Genomic DNA, 17,297 nt, shown 5'->3' with positions numbered 1-17,297 from the left:
AGAGAAGAATGGAACATGGGAGTATTGGCACCTAAATTTGGCACCCAAAGATCTCTCTTGCATTTCATAAATATCATGGATCAAACCTGCCAACAATTATGGAATTTAACCCCTCAACAAAAATATCAACAAAATATGATCTTATTGAAATATCCCACATCGTTTGACTATTGGGTTTATATGCGCTTTATATGCAGTTGTTTCCCTTCAGCTAATAGTTTAAGTTTGGGTTATTAACACGAAAACCCCAAACTAATATACCTGTGATAAATTTACACCCCATTATTTTTTGTTAAATTTTACCATCAAATTATTGAGTTAGATGACATGTGGCCATTGACGAATATACTAGTTTGGGATTTTATCCCTTTTTTTGTTACAAGTTTATCAATTTATGATTTTTCGTGGTATTAATCCAATTTAACAAAAGGTAAATTTGTCATAAGTGTACCAATTTAGGGTTTTTTGTGATCAAAAAATTAATTTGGGAGAAATTTATCATAAATTTACCAGTTTGAGATTTTTTATGGTATTAACCCTTTAAGTTTTTGGGTTGGATTTTCTAATACGGTATGGGAGTCAGTTTCTGCCCTAATTTATTTTGCATGTGATCTACTTTCACCGTTGAATATAAACATAGGCGATATTATGAATTTTTTTTTATTGGCCCGACATACGATCCAATCCCAAATTCAGAAAAGGGCTATAAACTTGTCTCAACCTTCAAGATTGAGCTTCCAAAAGCTCGGCCTCTCTCCCTTGTTTTAGCCGAAATGGCGTGTGTAACTGCCACATATGGATCACTCCAAGCAAGGAAAGAAACAAAAGGGGATTTCGGCCGAAATTGGTGAGGAAAAGAAGAGAGGGATTCTGGCGGAGTGAGATACCAATTAAATCCCTAATCAAACATTGTAAATTCAAAGAAGTGAAAAGTGGTCGTAGCATTCATATTTCCAATTGTTAAGAAGTATTCATGTAAATGTTAATATTGTGTAAAAGGGCCAAGAATGAAGACAATGTTAGACATCACCGAAGTGTCATAGTGGGGAAGTATCAATCCTAAACTTATTGCACTTATATTAATTCAGTTTTAAACTTTTCAATTGTACTAATTGAGTCATAAACATTTTCACGTTTTGTCAATTGAGTCCATCGGGCCAATTTTGAATGAAAATCACTGATGTGGATGATTGTCATCCTACATGGCACTACCGGCATTGACGTGAACAATTTTTAATAATATTATTTTATTTTATTTTTCTTTTCTTTTCTTTCTTTTTCTTTACTTTTTTTCTTTTTTTTTATTGTTAAGGCCGGCAAGGGGCCACCGGCCACTGGGCAAGGACCTACAAGCCCTCGCTAGCCGCGGGCCAAGGCCTACAGATGAAATTTTTTCCCTAATTTAGCACTAATCTACATTTTTTTTTATTTTTTGGAGAATTTCCCTATTTTTTATTTTTTATTTCGTTATATATATTTTTTAAAATAAAAATTTATTAAACCGATCTATGCTTGATTTACATGAACATAGACCAAATCAGAACATGAATATCACGATAACCAAGCTCGGATCAACATTTTCAAGATTCAAACTTGGTTTGGGCATTTTGTCGAACACTTTGTGCACATCACATTACCCACACTAGTTACCTCAAGCCATGTTTATGGCTTTCAATCTTGATCTATAGAAGATCTTAAGCAGAAATAAAGTATCTATGCTATACTAAAACATAGAGGGAACAAGATTAACAAGTAATTTCATTCTAAAACACGCACTAACCCAATTGAAATTAGCCTCAAATTCACGAGTTTGACTTTTTTGAAAATTTGGGTTTGAACCCAGGTTAGGCAAACAGGTTGCCTGCCCGAATTCAAGTCCAAATAATTATCACATGCATGACATACAAGAAATATATGCTAGATATAAATACAAGTATGTGACATGGACCTTCAATTGCAACAAGTAGATCGGAGAATGACCAACTAAACACCTTGAACCATCCTCTCAAAATAGCCTACTCACAGGGTTCACTCTAGCTAGCCATGAACCAGTATGGATCAACTAAATTTTTAGCTCAAGTTCTAAGCGATCTCATGGTTCACACAGGAATATGAAGACCAAACTAAGCTGACCTAGGCATCATTTGTAATCCATATACCATCCGTCAAGCTCACAAAGATAGGTAGTGCATGAAAAAAGGCATAGCAAGTCAAATATGCAAAACTTTTAGAAATGTGTGAAGTGGCTCTTGACCGAGGAAGCCATGAGATTGTCCTTTGGCTCCTCCGAGTTGGAAATGGGATTTGCAAAGCAAAATAACTAACAACGAGGGTTTTTGTTGGTCTCCAAGACCAAAATCCAGGACCTCGTTTGTCCACTCCATTGACACCAACACCGACTAGATCTATTCTAGTTTCACTCCCAAGTCTTGTTTTTCCTCAGATGTCCCTCATTTTTCTAAAAATTTTCAATTTGCCCTCCACTTGACCAACTGAGCTCAACACCTGCAAAAACTTTATGGGTTTTCTAGGTTTATGGGCTTACTCCAGTGCATTCTTCTCGCCTTAATGCGAACAAATCTAGAGCTGATCAAGGGATAAAGCCAAGCTTTTCTTAAGTTAGAACATTCCTACTTTGATCACTAGTAATTTTTTTTTGTTCAACATTCTAGTGTTTCTTTCAAAAGCTCACTACTTTCCAGGCTCGTGACCAATCCAACAACACTAGGAAGAATTTCAGACGTCTTCCATTGCCCGCGAAATGGGTATTTTTCGGGGACCTTTAGGAGGCCTTCCAATCTCCATTTGGGATGTGACACCTATAATAGGAAAGATCTTTGAGTTTACTTTCACTCTCTAGTTAAAGGATTTTGCTAAATTTGTCTAAAAGTTAGTGAAAATTTCGCTTTCCTCTCAAAGGGTCAGTCTAAAATTTATGTGCTGAAGTTGTTTTTTTGAGTTGTTTTTGGAGGCCGTGGACAATTCTCTCAAGTGCCTCTTGTCTCCAACCTTTTATGCCTCAAAAGAGCGTGCTTCGGAAAGCTTATCCACTAAATTAAGCAAGCTTTCGGTGGGTCGTTGCCTACCCACCAATGCTGCCACCAACTCTCTTTAACTTAGATTTTCAGACTTGTACTGCTGCTAAGCTGGCTGATTTGGTTGAGATTTTCGCACCCCTTCGTCAGCTTTTCCATGGCCAATTTTTTGTCTATTTGCACATCTAATGGTCGCCTTCCACCTCAACCAGTGATCAGGCTTATTGGGCAGCTGAATTGGATATAGTGGGGCCACAAGTTGCTTATTCAGTAGATTCGAATTGTTACAAAATCGTGGACTAGGTTTTGGTGGCTGGTTTGAGTGCTTTAATCCATCAATTTTGCTGGAGTTTTTTTAATCAATTGGCAAGTTCGTGTATAGTACGAATAAGGGCTTGGGCGAATTTTGCAAAATATGCAAATTTGTCCCCCAACTTTTGAAAATTGCATTTTGGCCCCAAGTTGATGTTTCAATTGCAATCCAACCCCCTTAGGGCTTGTGGCTAGTCACATCCAGACCTTGCCCCCAACTCTCTTTTTTTTTGGAAAGTAGATTTCGAGAAATATACTAAATGCCTAGGTAAATCTATATGCAAGAATTTGACATGAAATATTTTTGTGGAAAAACAAGATCCAATTTTTTCCGAAATATGTGAACATGATCTTTGGGCAAAAATTTAGGTGTCAACAAGACTGAATTAGAAAAAGTAAAATAGGTTTATGACATTTGAGACAATTTTCTCATGAGATTCCAACAATTGAGATTAAGTTTGCCTTCCAAAACAAGAGAGAGTGCAATACCATCATTACTTTTCTTGGGAGCAATTCGATCCTGAAAACTTATATATTACATAAGCAAATGTATCATTGCATAGCATGTTTATTAAGCAAAGGAAAGTGAAACCAAGAGAGGTGGAAATTAGGGGGACTAGAGGGAGATGGTCTCTCCAACAGAGAGGATTTGGAGATGTTCGTTTAGGGACGAGCGAGCGAGCCCTCCATCAGATCTTCTTGTGAAACTCGTACGCCCATTGATTGCGGACGCGACAAATGATTTCCGGAAGTAGAAAACCTGCTAGACTTGCCAAGATCTCCAATTCTTTCCTCTTCCTTTATTTTCCCCCCGGGAGATAGCTCAACATCACGACATCGGAGATGAATATGCTCCTGGAAAGGACGTCTGTCTCAGGATATTCCGGCAATACTGTATCGACTATCACAAGCTTTCCGAACTCCAGCAACGCCTTCCAGCAATTTCTCAGCAGCTTCACGTACAGGTTGTCGCTCCAGTTATGAAGTACCCACTGCATCAAGCAAAGAAATTTGATCACTTTAGTATGAGTCTACATATCAAATGATGGAAACTGTTGCCATTTCCTTCAGTTTGTGAAAAATATATATGCTTGTATTATTGCGTTACTATGTCTGCCATTCGAACAAGCGACGTGCAAAACTGCACCTCTATCTACTCTTGGGACGAATGGTAACAAGTAAAATAGTTTCGGTAAACTCTCAAAAAGAAATTGAACCCTTGCTAAACAAGAACTCCTGTGCTACAACCACCCTATTCTAAGGTTTTCTGGTGCAATCGCAATACATTTCTACGAAGAACATTAGTGATAGAAAGCTTTATTTTTTTTCCTTTTTTTGCAGAATTTGTCATTAGTGACTCCAAGTTCAAGAAAATATGAATATATATATATATATATATATATATATATATATATATATATATAGCTAGCTCTGACATTAGACATACTTTCTTAAGAAAATATATCAATACCTACAGAGGAGATTCAATTCAAAACTATTATATGTCCAAGGTCCAATATTAAAATAATTTTAGAGGCTTTCCCCGACTAATCTCTCCTGTGATCTCTATATCGAAGCTCGCCCTATTTTTCATTTTGCCATCATTCACTTGTTACTCTGATATAGTAATGCAATTTGGTTTTAAAGAGAAAAAAAAAGAGCATAACATTGGCCAGTGAAAAAGCATAAAATGGTAAGAGCAATAAGTTAACTATCCACTTTCCACTGAAAAGTGCAATAGAACTCTCCCACAAGATGATGAGTGCGGCCTCTAAGGTTGTACTGAGAGCAAGACCTTTAATTTGAACACGAGATTTACCATATCCAAAACCGGGGATCAACCATTTAAAAGATTCTTTTTGGGTGATTTTTCTTTGGTTATCTTGGAAATGTGCAAAGAGAAAACATTGTATACTTCTAAAGTTGTAGTTGAAGATCTCACTCTCAAAACATAAAATTCCCGATTTGCTGTTAATTGTGACTCTCAGGAACACGGATGCCTTGGACAAGCCACTCTCCATGTTGCCCATGCCAGGTTTGCAACTCAATTCGATCTGGGCCAAAGTTCGTATCGGTAGCCTAAAAACAATAGCCCCAACAACCTCCATCTTAGGATTCAATTTCAATATTTGTTTGTGTTGAAGTTGTCCTACATCGGTTGTGGAAAGGGTTACTGATCGGTTTATACCTTACCTTTTAAGCTAGTTTTTGGGATGAGATAAGCCCAAGACCACCCAACACCAGTATTAGAGCCCAGGTTACCGATAAGTCTAGACCTAACAGTCACACGGGAGAAATATAGGTTGTTGCGGCTTCGACATAGAGCCTGATGTGTGAATGGGAGATTGTTGGGGCTAATGGTCAGTTTATAAGTGTTAGGGAAAGTCTCTCATTTTGAGCTAACTATTGGGGTGAGAGAGGCCCAAGACCACCCAACACTCATTGTTGAGATACACGTGTAAATTATGTTAGAAAGTCTCAAACCGGAGAATTGATGTGGTGGGAAGCAGTTAATATATCCTAATTGGCCCATTACTCATTGGCTTAAGCTTTTGAGTGAAGTTAGATCCAACTAGATATGCTAATGAGCTGAGACTTGGGCTCCCTTTTTGGCAATTTCCCCGGGTGAAGGTATTAAACTTCTACTGCGTGCTCCCGACAAATGGTATCAGAGCCGATGGTTGATTGGTGGGCCCCCTCAATCTATTTCGGTGTTTGGTGAATATCTCAAGGAAGTAATCTGGTCGCCAATGCGATTTCCGAGCGATGGACATTATGGAGTAGTAACGTGGTCCCAATGGCAGCCTTCATGGATCGGTCTAGAGAAAGAGACTAGCGATGAAGGCGGACATTGATGGAGATTCAAGCTGAGATATGTATATGTTGGTGAAAAAAGATACATGGATTAAAGGACAGTAGACCTAACACTGAGTTCACATGTGAGGATGAGATTATTGAGATACACGTGTGAATTGTGTTAGAAAGTCTCAAATCAAAGAATTGATGTTGTGTGGAGCAGTTAATATATCATAGTTGACTCATAACTCATTAGTTTAAGCTTTTGAATGAAAGTGGGTCCAACTAAATATGTTGACAGGCTCGGACTTGAGCTCTCTCTTGAATCTCCTTAGTAAAGATATCGAACTTCTAATACACATTCCTAACAATTTGCAACCGCAGTCGCACTCTTGCCTGAGCAAGCATCTACTGCAGGGGGAATCCTCAGGTGGACTCGATCTTATAAGGATCGCGTTCGGTCAAGAATTTGTCAACCGTGAAGATAGCCATTATTATCCTACCTGATCTTATAATGGAGTAAAACAAATTAAGCAAATCATTTTCCGTGCAAATTCCATACAGGGATCGTCCCTTGGTCTCCATCGACTTTGCCCACTTCCCATAAAAGATGGCCACGGCCCCTTTCTTTAACGGTCTTCCATGGCCACTCCATCCTCATCTTGTGGGACTTCGATGTCTTCCTCAGCTTCCGAGGCGAGGACACTCGCGCCGGCTTCGTCAACCACCTCCACATCGCCCTCCACTACTGTCGAGTCCGCCTCTTTCGTTGACAACGAGCTCCGGTGGGGAGAGAGGATCTCCCTTTTGCTCGAGCGGGCCATCGAGAGCTCTAGATTCTCCATCGTCGTCTTCTCCCCCAACTTCGCGGCCTCCACCTGGTGCTTGCATGAGCTGACCAAGATTCTCTAGCTAAAGGACTCGAGAGTGCAATTGCTCCGGCGGTTTTCCTCCGCGTTGACCTGAGCGATGTGTGGAAGCAGATTGGTGTCCTTGTGGAGATCATGGCGAGGCATGAGGAGGTTTTTGGTGATGGTTCGGAGAGAGTGAAGAAGTGGAGAGACGCGCTCCGCAAAGCGGCTAACTTGTTCGGATGGCATTTAAGCAACGGGTAATTGTCTAATTATTCTCGGCTAATTGATTGGATTCTCTTGATTGCTGTTTGTTTGGTAGAAATTTATATTATATTATACTAGATTAGAACTCGCTAGAATCGATAAAACATGAAACTTGTTGCATAAATTTGGCCAAATTATTTGAGAAATGGAAGCTCTGTTTTATTTCGCTGAAAATGAATAATTTAAAAAATATTTTTCTAAAAATGATCGCTTATATCGCTTGAAATAATTAACCAAATAAAGTATTTTATTATAAATAACAATTTATGTATAAATATTTCGATAGACGATGAAAATATTTTTTATTCATTCATTTTTGTAAATAATATAATTGATCATTTTTAAAAAAATATTTTTTTAATTATTTATTTTTCGCGAAATAAATAAAATCGAAGTTTCAATTTAGTTTGCTTAGAAGAAGGAAGCACAACTGTGGTTGGAATTGGAAATCTCACTTTCAGAGTGTCATTGTTCCTATTGTAAAATATTATAATCCACCAAAATTTGACATACGTAGAGTAGATTGGGTCCCACCGAATATTTTTATTAGGAAATATGTGTGTTCCCTTGCTTTTGTTCGGCCAGTCTGCCAAATTGAAGTACAACTCTTCTTTTAACTCTTCTTGATCTTGGTCGAACTTGGATGGAAGATCACACCGCTGTACTTCTTCTGCCGAATCTTGGATTTATATATATTCATTATAATCCAAGATAAATATCCGTAAAAGCAATACCAAAATTTTGAATTTTCCAATGAGTATGGATTTCATACACGTCTCAAACTCGTGACATAATTTAACAATTCTCTACATTGACTCGATGTTTGAAACCAAGTAACAAGTTATAGTGCTCATCATCCATGCTACTCTCCAATGCTCTAACGGGCGCTCACTCTTTACAGACGCCAATTGAGCTCAAGCAGAACTTGAGCTTCACCAAAGGACATGCTTATTCATCATATATGATGGATTCTCTGCTATAACAATTTTTTCCGCAACAACTTTACCCTTCGCTAAGACATCTCGAATGAAATGATATCTGATGTTGATATGTTTTGTTCACTTATGATAAATTAGATTATATGCCAAATATATTGCACCTTACTAAATGAAGACTAGACTGCTAAGTTTCGGATTTTGGACTTTCTATGCTTCTTCCTAAGGGTGAAGATTACTATGAGGATTCTGTTGTCGACACCTGGGATTGTTCGGATCCAAAATACGTCAATACCAGAAGACTAACGACTAAAAGCGATGTGTATAGCTATGGTATTGTGTTGCTTGAGTTGTTATCTGGACGCAAAGCGGTAGATAGGAATGAAGATGGCTGGAGATGGATTGCAAACGTCGTAGTTCCGAGCATTAGCAAAGGACCGGAGAAACTTTCCAGTTATGAATCAGGTTTCATTAATTAAAATTTAGAACATCCCTTTTTCGAGCATTAGCAAAGGCTCGCCCTCGCCTGGGTCGCGACGGCGAGGCGAGGCCGACCTCGCCTTGCCCAGCCAGGGGCCGGCGAGGCTCACCCTCACCGGTGGCCGGCGGGGCGAGCTGAGGCCTCGCCGACCCTCCCCTCTGGCCGGCCGCCGGTCGCCGGACCGGCCAGGGGGGAGACAACAGAAAAAAAAAAAAAAAGAAGAAAAAGAAAAAAATATATTAAAAAATTGAAAAAAATAATTAAAAATTGCCACGTCAGCGTTGACCGGATGACCAGCGCCGGCCGGTGGCCACGTCAGCGCCGGCCGGCCAAAATTGACCGGAAGGACTGAATTGGCAAGAATTAAAAAGGTTTAGGACTGAATTGGCAAAATTAAAAGGTTTAGGACTGAATTGGCCGTCGTACAATAGGTTTAGGATTGATTTGACAATTTTCCCCTTTGAAAGTTACAAGATGGCTGGGCTCTGGACCCAATCATGCCAATTCCGGCCCCGTTCGTGATGATGGCAGTGGCAGATATGGCGTATGTCGTTGTGGATTGTGTTCAGGAACAAGCTGATGACGGACCCTCGATGACTTTGTGTAGTGGACCGCCTAAGGAGTGCTTTAGCTCAATTCTCATCTGTGATGACATGAAAACTAGTGAATCTTGAAAATCAGGTTTAATGCTATAAGAAGAAATTACCAGAGAAATCACTGAGAATCAATAAGAAAATAAGAGAAAATGAAAGAAAAAGGAAAAGTAAACAAGGAAAAGAGGAGTAAATAAAAAAGAAAAATTTTAAAAGGCTCATGTAATATTTATTATACTATATACAAAAATATACATGAGTTAGACAATTCTTTCCTCTTAGTTTTAGAGCTAGACAATCTAAAGGAAATTTTAATTGCACTTGCATCTTGAGTCCTCTCTTTGCCTCAAATAAAGTGAAGGAGATGCGCTTCAGGTGTGCACTCGATGTTCATTAGATGCTATGTGCACTCAGTGTTCATCAGATGCTATGTGCACTCAGTGCATTCAAAATTTTCATTGGATCATACCGCTCTGATACCAAGATAGGAATAATACGGAATAGAGAAATGTGGAATTTCAATTTATTTTTGTATACATTATAATAAAAACTACACAAACCTATTTAATACAAAAATAATATCATATTCGGTCCTATTATTGAAAGCTAATTCATGCGGCGCTTGCTTTCAAATAGTTCCATCTTCTTTGAACACAATCTACTTGAAAGCTAATTCGAAGGGCTTTCACGCTCAATTTGCAGACAATATTATTGTCTTACCACTAATTCTCTTTTCTCTTTTCAAATTTCATGGATTGACATTCATAAATTGTACCGGGTGAGATTAGCTCCTCTTCGAGGTTGTATTGAGAGCGAGACTTCTGATTTGAACACGAGATACATCGTATCCAAGCCAAGCAATCAACCACTCAAAAACTCTTTCTGGGTGATTTTCTTTTGTTATCTTGGAAATGTTTGTATGCTTCCAAGTTCCAGTTGAAGATTTTCGCTCTCGAACGTAAAAGTCACGATTTGGCATTAATGGCGACTCTCGGGTACACTGATGTGCGTGGACAGGCAATTCTCCATGTCGCACTCGCACAGGCAACAGGAAAGTCAGCCCGACCGTGACTTGTTTGCAGCCCCAGTCGCAATCCTGTCTGGATTGCACAGGCAACATGAGATCAAAAATGGGAGGGCAGAAAGAAACAGGGATCATCCCCGCGTCTCCATTGACTTGTGCCCGCGTCTCCGTCGACTTTGCCTGCTTCCCATAAACGATGGTCATGCCCGCTCCCTCTCTCCAACCCTCTTCCATGGCCACTGCGTCGTCATCTTCTTCTTCCCCATCTTGTGCCGCCGTCCCTCGATGGGACTACGACGTCTTCCTCAGCTTCCGAGGGGAGGACACTCGCGCCGGCTTCGTCAGCCACCTCCACACCGCCCTCCGCCGCATCGGAGTCTGCGTGTTCATTGACGACGAGCTCCGGCGGGGGGAGAGGATCTCCTTTTCCCTCGAGCGGGCCATCGAGAGCTCCAGGATCGCGATCGTCGTCTTCTCCCCCAACTTCGCCGCCTCCACCTGGTGCTTGCAGGAGCTGACCAAGATTCTCGAGATCAAGGACTCGAGAGGGCAACTAGTCCGGCCGGTGTTCTTCCGTGTTGACCCGAGCGATGTGCGGAAGCAGACCGGCGTCTTCGCGGAGATCATGGCGAGGCATGAGGATGCTTTTCGTGGTTTTGATGGTGATGGTTTGGAGAGAGTGAGGAAGTGGAGAGGCGCGCTCCGCGAAGCGGCTAATTTGTCCGGATGGCATTTAGGCAACGGGTAATTGTCGAATTGCTCTCGGGTAATTGTCGAATTGCTCTCAGCTAATTGACTGGATTCTCTTGATTGCTGTTTGTTTTGTAGAGAATTTGCATCAGATTATATTAGATTAGAAGTCGCTAGAATTGGTAAAGATGAAACTCGTTGCAAAAATTTGGCCGAATTGTTTGTGAATGGAGTTTCAATTGAGCCAGCTTAGAATAAGGAAGCAGAACTGTGTGTTTGGATCTGAAATTCTCACTTTCACAGTGTCATAGTTCAATTATATAACGCGGATGCATCATCACCTTATGCTCCTGAAGTTGCTAACGTTTGTTGTTTCGAAGTTTAAGGTGCTGAATTATAAGCCCCTTTTTGTTTTTTTGATGGCCAAGAATTATTAGTCTCTAATTTGATCAACTAGCTTCGAATCATGTATACCTTACCTTACTATTCACCGTGCATATCTCTTTGTGTAAGCACTTTAATAACTGATAACATGATACTTAGGGATAATGAAACAAATGGTCTATGAATTTTTAATTTTTTTAGTGTGGTCCCTGAACTTTAACCCAATATACAATGTGATCCCTGAACTTTTCTTTTGTTTAATGAGGTCCCTATACTTTTGGTACATTTTCAATAGAGTCCCTGAACTATAAGAAAATGTTCAAATTCCTTCAATTAATTCAAGATCAGGGATAACAATTAACATTTTCATATAGTCTGGGAATTAAAATGAACATGTACCAAAAGTTCAGAGATTACGTTGCATAAATTAAATTTCAAGAACCACATGGCATTTGGCTAAAGTTCAGAGACCACATTAAACAAATTAAAAGTTTAGAGACCGCATTGTATATTGGACAAAAGATCATGAACCATTTGAATCATTTTCCCTAATACTTATCATAACTTTTATGTCTAAGTCCAACTCAAGGGCTGGTGTCTAACCAATTATTGCGGCTTAATTGATTCATATGTTCTCGGATCAGGAGGAAGCTGCTATTTCCGATAATCCTCCTCATCAGCTTATTTAGTTTAGTTTAGCAGAGCATGTGATCACTTGTACCAGATTAAGGAAGACAGAGTAAATAATTTAATCTTTGGAGAACCTTATGGCTGTTGTAAGATACATCATTTGGATATCTGGTACTTCTTAAAGAGCTCTAACAAGTAAATATCAAGTTCTATTGTTTAGTCTTGTGGCTTGGCAGGCTGTCACATATTTTTAGTGATTGCAATTGGCAGTCTTGAATCTGAACTCATCCAGAAAATTGTTGAAGAAGTGTCAAGCAAGCTGCACCGCCCGTACTTGGATGTCGCGAAGCATCCAGTTGCTCTTGACAAACATATACAGGCTGTAAGAATGTTATTGCATATAGAGGATGATGGCATTCGCATTGTGGGTATCTGTGGGATTGGAGGAATAGGCAAGACAACTATTGCTAAAGCTATATACAATATGATTGCTGATCAATTCGAAGGTAGTAGCTTTCTGGCAAATGTCAGAGAAATTTCTTGGCAGTATGGCCTTGATAAACTGCAAGAAGCTCTTCTTTGTGACATTTTGGGGGATAATACCATAAAGATTGGCTACATTCAGACAGGTGTAGATTTGATCAGGCAAAAGCTTTGCAATAAAAGGATTCTGTTAGTTCTTGATGATGTCAATAGCACGGACCAACTAAGGGGCTTATTGGGTGAAAGAGGTTGGTTTGGTCAGGGGAGTAGAATAATATTAACAACAAGAGATGAAGAAGTACTGGTCGCTCACAGTGCAGAAATCTATAAGGTCGGTGAACTAAATTATGATGATGCTCTTCAACTTTTCAGTTGGAATGCCTTTCAGGAACCATCACCTGCAAGAGATTACCAGCTTATCTCCTTCGGTTTTACTCACTATGCCAAAGGTCTCCCTTTGGCTCTTATTGTATTGGGATCTTTCTTGAGTGGTAAGAGTATTCAGGAATGGAACTGTACATTAGAAAGATTGAGAACCATTCCTAACGGCCAGATTGATGAGATTCTGAAAATTAGTTTTGATGGATTGGAAACTCATGAACAATCTATCTTTCTTGACATTGCTTGTTTCTTCAAAGGGGAAGATAAAGATTATGTAACAAAGCTGCTTGACCGTTGTAACTTCTATCCAGACAGGGGGCTTCAAATTCTCTCTCAAAAATCACTTATATATGTGAACTCGAACAAGATATGGATGCATGACTTGCTTCAAGAAATGGGTCGAGAAATCGTGCGGCAAGAATCTCCTGAAAATCCCGGCAGGCGCAGTAGACTCTGGCATCATGAGGATATTATGAGAGTGTTACGAGAAAATTTGGTAATTTTCCATTCAATAAGATCTGTATTTTCTTCTTGTTTAAATTTTACTGGAGTTATGGCACTACAATTACATGATGTGTGGCGCTTTACCGTTGGTTTGACAATTTAATAGCATAGGTTCTTGCATGAAGACCCTATAAATGTTCATTAATAAATTTATGACGTATCTAACTTTGTTGTCTTGCACTTAAGGGTGCGCGCACAGAGTATTTTGTCTACTGAGTGTGATTAACTCGTGCTCGTATGTTTGCTTTCGATTTGAAGGGAACGAACTCGGTTGAAGGCATTAAATTGGACATGCTTGAGCCTGAAGAGGTGTTTATGGGTGCAAAAGCCATCAAGCAGATGAAAAGGCTTAGAGTGATTATGGTTCGCAACATACATATATCTGGATGCCCCGAGTATCTTTCAAATGACATAAGGTGGCTTGATGTGCATGGAAACAACTTGCCAGCAACTGTAGAAAGTTATGGTCCTGCGCAACCTAGTATTCATCATTCCAGTCCCACCAAACCGTCTAAGAATAAGAAACATCATGGTCTGATCAAAACAATTTTACTTAGATTTGGATGCAAAGTTGTAGCAACAACAAACTGTCAAATTAATTGCAGAGATGCGCTGTCAAACTTTAGATGTATTGTCGCTACCCCACATAAGCTTGCCCAGTTTTTACGCTTCAAGAGACGCAGGGATTATAGTCATAACAATGGCGAAGCAGATATTTACAGTGATATGCTGTCGGAGGAATATTCGGTATATCCTTGTCATTTCGATGGCTTTATTTCTCATTACTTCATTTTACTGGAATGCTTGCTGATAGATTTTGCTTCAGGTATTCAAAAAATTTACAAAGGCAGAGCTGGTTCATGCAACTAATGATTTCTCCGATGACAATAAGATTGGAGTAGGCAGCGCTGGTTCAGTGTATTGCGGGAGACTGTATGATGGACAGGTAGTGGCCATCAAGTGGACAAACTTACCCAAAGAAGGCTTTAAAGACTGCATGTTCATCAACGAGATCAAAACTCTCCGTCATGTGGATCATGAGAATCTTATTCACTTTTTGGGATTTCATGCAAGCCGTAGTGAGTGCGCCCTAGTCTATGAGTACATGAATCATGGCTCGCTGTACTACCACCTTCACATGATTGGAAGCTCAACTTTGATGTCCTGGAAGGCACGGCTCAGGGTGGCACTGGATGTCGCTAGGGGAATCGAGTACTTGCATGAATTTGCAGGTCCTCGAATAGTACACCGAGATGTGAAGTCATCAAACATATTGCTAGATAAAAACTGGACTGCCAGAGTTTCGGATTTTGGACAATCCAGACTTCTTCCTAAGGATGGTTCTGATTTGGAGGAAGAATCATACTTGAATGCTGCTGTTGGCACCTTTAATTCTCAGGGTCCAGAATGCAATGACACCAGAAATTTTACGGGCACCAGGGGTTATGTGGATCCAGAATACTACGTCACCAATAGACTAACGACTAAGCTCGATGTGTATAGCTATGGCATTGTGTTGCTTGAATTGTTATCCGGACGCAAAGCATTACATAGGGCTGAAGATGGCTCAATGGGTCATATCACGGACACTGTAGTTCCATGCATTGCTCAGGGCGAATTTGATTTGGCTCTGGACCCAAACATGCCAATTCCGGCCTCGTTCGAGATGGGGGCAGTAACAGATGTGGCGTACCTCGCTGTGGATTGTGCTCAACAACGTGCTGAAGACCGACCCTCAATGACTTGTGTAGTGGACCGCCTGAGGAGTGCTTTAGCGCAATGCTCATCCACATGACAGCAAAACATCACCAGCTTGTCTTTACTATAATTTCAAGTTCCCCATTTTTGCTATTTAAGAAAGAATGTGAAATGTAAAGTACAACTAAGCGATCTTTTACTATAAAAGAACTATTAATTTATTCCAGCAATATATACTTTTCAACTTTGAAGTATAATTTCACTCGAACTATCTAAATAAAAAATATGCAATTTCTCTATTAGAAATAGTTAGGATATCTGCCTTGATTCTTCATATTCTCATGATGTGCATATATCTATGAGATTTTCCATATCTCACTTTGATTATGCTTATCTTTATTGATTTAGTTACCTTAGATAGTTATCTGATAAAGTCTATAAATAAGCTCATGTTTATTATACTATATACAAGAACATACATAAATTACCCAACTCTTTCCTCTTAGCGTCAGAGCTAGATGATCTAAAGGAGATTTTGAATGCACTTGCATCTCGAGTCCTCTCTTTGCCTCGAATAATGTGGAGGAGATGTGCTTCAGGTGTGCACTTGGGTGTACATCAAATAGCTTTAATATCAACATAGAAATAACGTGGAATAGAGAATTGTGTAATTTTCGTATATTTCTGCATCCATTATAATGAAGACCATTTAAGCCTATTTAAGACAAAATTAATATCATCTACCTGGAAGTTGGAATTGCACGGCGATTGTTTTGAAATGGTTCTAGTTGCATTCCAACTCTGTTTATCGAAAGCAAATTCATACAGTGCTTGATTTCAAATAGTTCCATCTTCTTTGAGCACAATCTACTTGAAAGCTAATTAGAACGGCGTTGGTGCTCGATTTACAGACAATGTTAATGTCTTATTACTGATTATGTTTTCTCATTTCAAAATTCGTGGATTGCAGCGAAAGCATTGACGGACATTCATAAACTCTACCGAGCAAGGCTAGCTCCTCTAGCAAGATGGTGAGGGTAGTTGATTTGAACATGAGATACATCGTATCCAAACCATGTTATAATATTAATAATGTGATCCCACATTCAGTTTATTATTCCCACATTCAGTTTATTTTATTAACGTTTATTGTCCACATCTGAGAATGTGGTGACCGTCCAAAAGTCACGATAACGTCTTCCATCAAGATATTATATGAAGGGGTGTGAATGGATATAAAAAAGTTTTCTAAGCTAAACCTTCTTATAATGAAAAAATACACCATCGACGTTCATAGGGCAAATTGGCTAGAGATACCTATTCATAGACCATTCAATGCTCGACGATTCAAGTGATCAATCGAACTACATTAATGGCCGGAGGTTAACAGGAATCTTCATGTGTCCACAATCGATTTTGATTATACATGAGTTTTGTTCATTCATGAATAATCAAGCTCTTCGGTCTTTAGTATTTCCAACATTTGGTATCATAGTGTGGTTAAATCATTGTCTTGATGAATTTTGTGGGATTTTGACTGAATTGTAAAATCGGCCAATTTGGGGCCAAGAGAGAAATTGTCGATTTCGGCCAAATTCCAACTGCCCACCGCCTAGCTTCGGACCCGTACGGTCATACCGCCATGGGGAAGAAAAGCCCTAAGTTCATTCGGCATATCGGTAATTGCCAGAGGCTAATTGCAAGGCGGAAGTTGCGGTGGTTAGGGTTTGCGTTTTGGTAGAATTTTGCTTGATTCAGGCAGATGTCTTGGCCGTTTTCGCCAATTCTTGGACCTATGTGGTTGCGCCGGTGTGTTCTCCAAAACCCACCACTCAATTTGGTCTAAGGTGGGCAGAGACTGGAGCAGGTATGTGAGCAATTGAAAAATCGCGACATGCACGCGCCCGTGTTGGCCCTCAAGTGCTTACGCGACATAGGCCTATGCGCTGCCTCAGGCGCATGCACGGTATGTGCCCGTGCATTAAAAAAAAAATTGGGGCGAGTATGCTCTTTTGGCAATCTTACATTTCTGCCCCTCTCCGCGATTTTACGCTTCTGCCCCCTCTCCTCTCTGAATTTACGATTCTACCCTTGGTCGATTAATTTAATATTTTTCCCTGCCGGCATTAATTTACCATTTTTCCCTTCCGTGCAATTTGGTGAATGTTTGTGCACGTGATAAATGTCTAGTGATCCATATACAATTTTGTTTAATTAGAGATTAACAACGGCA

The 17,297-nt window shown here is 39.7% G+C and overlaps 1 protein-coding gene across 3 annotated transcripts; it reads left to right on the top strand.

Moving 5' to 3' along the window:
• Positions 1–7,147: 7,147 nt before the first annotated feature.
• LOC115681273 (disease resistance protein RUN1-like) lies at positions 7,148–15,321 on the top strand. 3 transcript variants are annotated; one of them, XM_056318775.1, is made up of 4 exons: positions 7,148–7,254; positions 12,291–13,358; positions 13,625–14,113; positions 14,193–15,321. In XM_056318775.1, exons 1-4 carry the CDS (start codon positions 7,237–7,239, stop codon positions 15,159–15,161), a joined length of 2,544 nt encoding a protein of 847 aa, XP_056174750.1. In that variant the 5' UTR covers positions 7,148–7,236; the 3' UTR covers positions 15,162–15,321. The 3 variants fall into 3 exon arrangements, with proteins under 3 accessions (XP_056174750.1, XP_030461029.2, XP_056174747.1); XM_030605169.2 differs by lacking the exon at positions 7,148–7,254 and adding an exon at positions 10,403–11,038 and having other exon boundaries at positions 12,269–13,358; XM_056318772.1 differs by lacking the exon at positions 7,148–7,254 and adding an exon at positions 10,873–11,038.
• The last annotated feature ends 1,976 nt before the right edge of the window (positions 15,322–17,297 follow it).

The sequence above is a fragment of the Syzygium oleosum genome, unplaced genomic scaffold, assembly GCF_021117445.2.
Source record: "Syzygium oleosum isolate NSW1041296 unplaced genomic scaffold, Sole_v2.1 Sole_v2.01, whole genome shotgun sequence".
Taxonomy (NCBI): domain Eukaryota; kingdom Viridiplantae; phylum Streptophyta; class Magnoliopsida; order Myrtales; family Myrtaceae; genus Syzygium; species Syzygium oleosum.
This window is presented reverse-complemented; position numbering and strand designations above follow the sequence as displayed.

What these genes read in the sequence shown, in the direction of transcription:
- LOC115681273 (XM_030605169.2), top strand. Translation starts at nt 10,491, where the DNA reads ATGGTCATGCCCGCTCCCTCTCTCCAACCCTCTTCCATGGCCACTGCG. An exon ending in GAGTGTTACGAGAAAATTTG is followed by an intron (nt 13,359 to 13,624) that starts GTAATTTTCCAT and finishes TTCGATTTGAAG; the next exon opens with GGAACGAACTCGGTTGAAGG. An exon ending in TGCTGTCGGAGGAATATTCG is followed by an intron (nt 14,114 to 14,192) that starts GTATATCCTTGT and finishes ATTTTGCTTCAG; the next exon opens with GTATTCAAAAAATTTACAAA.